Source organism: Eurypyga helias, unplaced genomic scaffold (assembly GCF_000690775.1).
Source record: "Eurypyga helias isolate BGI_N326 unplaced genomic scaffold, ASM69077v1 scaffold11364, whole genome shotgun sequence".
NCBI lineage: Eukaryota > Metazoa > Chordata > Aves > Eurypygiformes > Eurypygidae > Eurypyga > Eurypyga helias.
The window spans coordinates 58,316-59,055 of record NW_010244416.1 but is presented as its reverse complement, the minus strand read 5'-3'; the positions used below and the strand labels follow the sequence as shown (position 1 = coordinate 59,055).

At 38.1% G+C, this 740-nt stretch overlaps 1 protein-coding gene across 4 annotated transcripts in view; it reads right to left on the bottom strand.

The window, feature by feature from the left end:
• SLC1A3 (solute carrier family 1 (glial high affinity glutamate transporter), member 3) overlaps window positions 1-740 on the bottom strand; it is a 60,393-nt gene that overhangs the window by 3,075 nt on the left and 56,578 nt on the right. For all 4 annotated transcript variants that reach the window (XM_010149751.1, XM_010149754.1, XM_010149753.1 and 1 more), the window contains one exon: window positions 550-740. This exon is cut by the window's right edge and continues 7 nt beyond it. In XM_010149751.1, the coding sequence (XP_010148053.1) occupies window positions 550-740 (191 nt within the window). The remainder of the gene's footprint in view (window positions 1-549) is intronic.

Below are 740 nucleotides of genomic sequence, written 5' to 3'. Positions count from 1 at the left end.
GTAGCCCCTTCAGGTACTGGAAGACTTCATATTTCAAATATGAAGGCTTGTGTTCTTGGAAACCTGCCTCTCTTCTCCACCTCTATCAGCTGGTGTAATATAAGATATTACTGCTCCTTACACAGCTTGCTCTGCTTGTAACCTGAGACCGTCAGGACTAGGAAAACACTACCTCTCCTAGCATTAGCACTGTGCATTTTTATGCTACTGCTTTTACATCCATTATAAAATAACTGGTACTGATTTAAGTCTATGGATCCCAACAGCTGCATGAGATCTTAAGAAAGAAAATTTAAAAGTCATTAAAAGATGTTGACTCTAGTAAGTGCAGTGATAGGTGTGTCATGATACAGTTTTTTTTAAAGATTTATCTAATGGAGAGTATGTTCTGGGGAGCCTCTTCTGTGCAGAAGATGCAAATCATTAGTCAGTATTGTAGCACTTCTTGTTTTTAGCTCTAGACACTTTTGTTTAATCCCACATATAACAGCAAGAAGGAGTCACCACAAAGGTGCTTTTATTAGATGTAGGTAATAATGGCTTCTGTACCTGATTGTGATAATCTGCCCAAAGTTCAGATCAAAGTTGTTAACCTGTGCAATGAAAATTGCAGCCAAAGCCTCATATAAAGCGGTTCCATCCATATTAATTGTAGCACCAACTGGGAGTACAAATCTTGTAACTCGTTTGTCTACTCCATTGATTTCTTCTAGACACTTAAATGTAACAGGTAGTGTTGC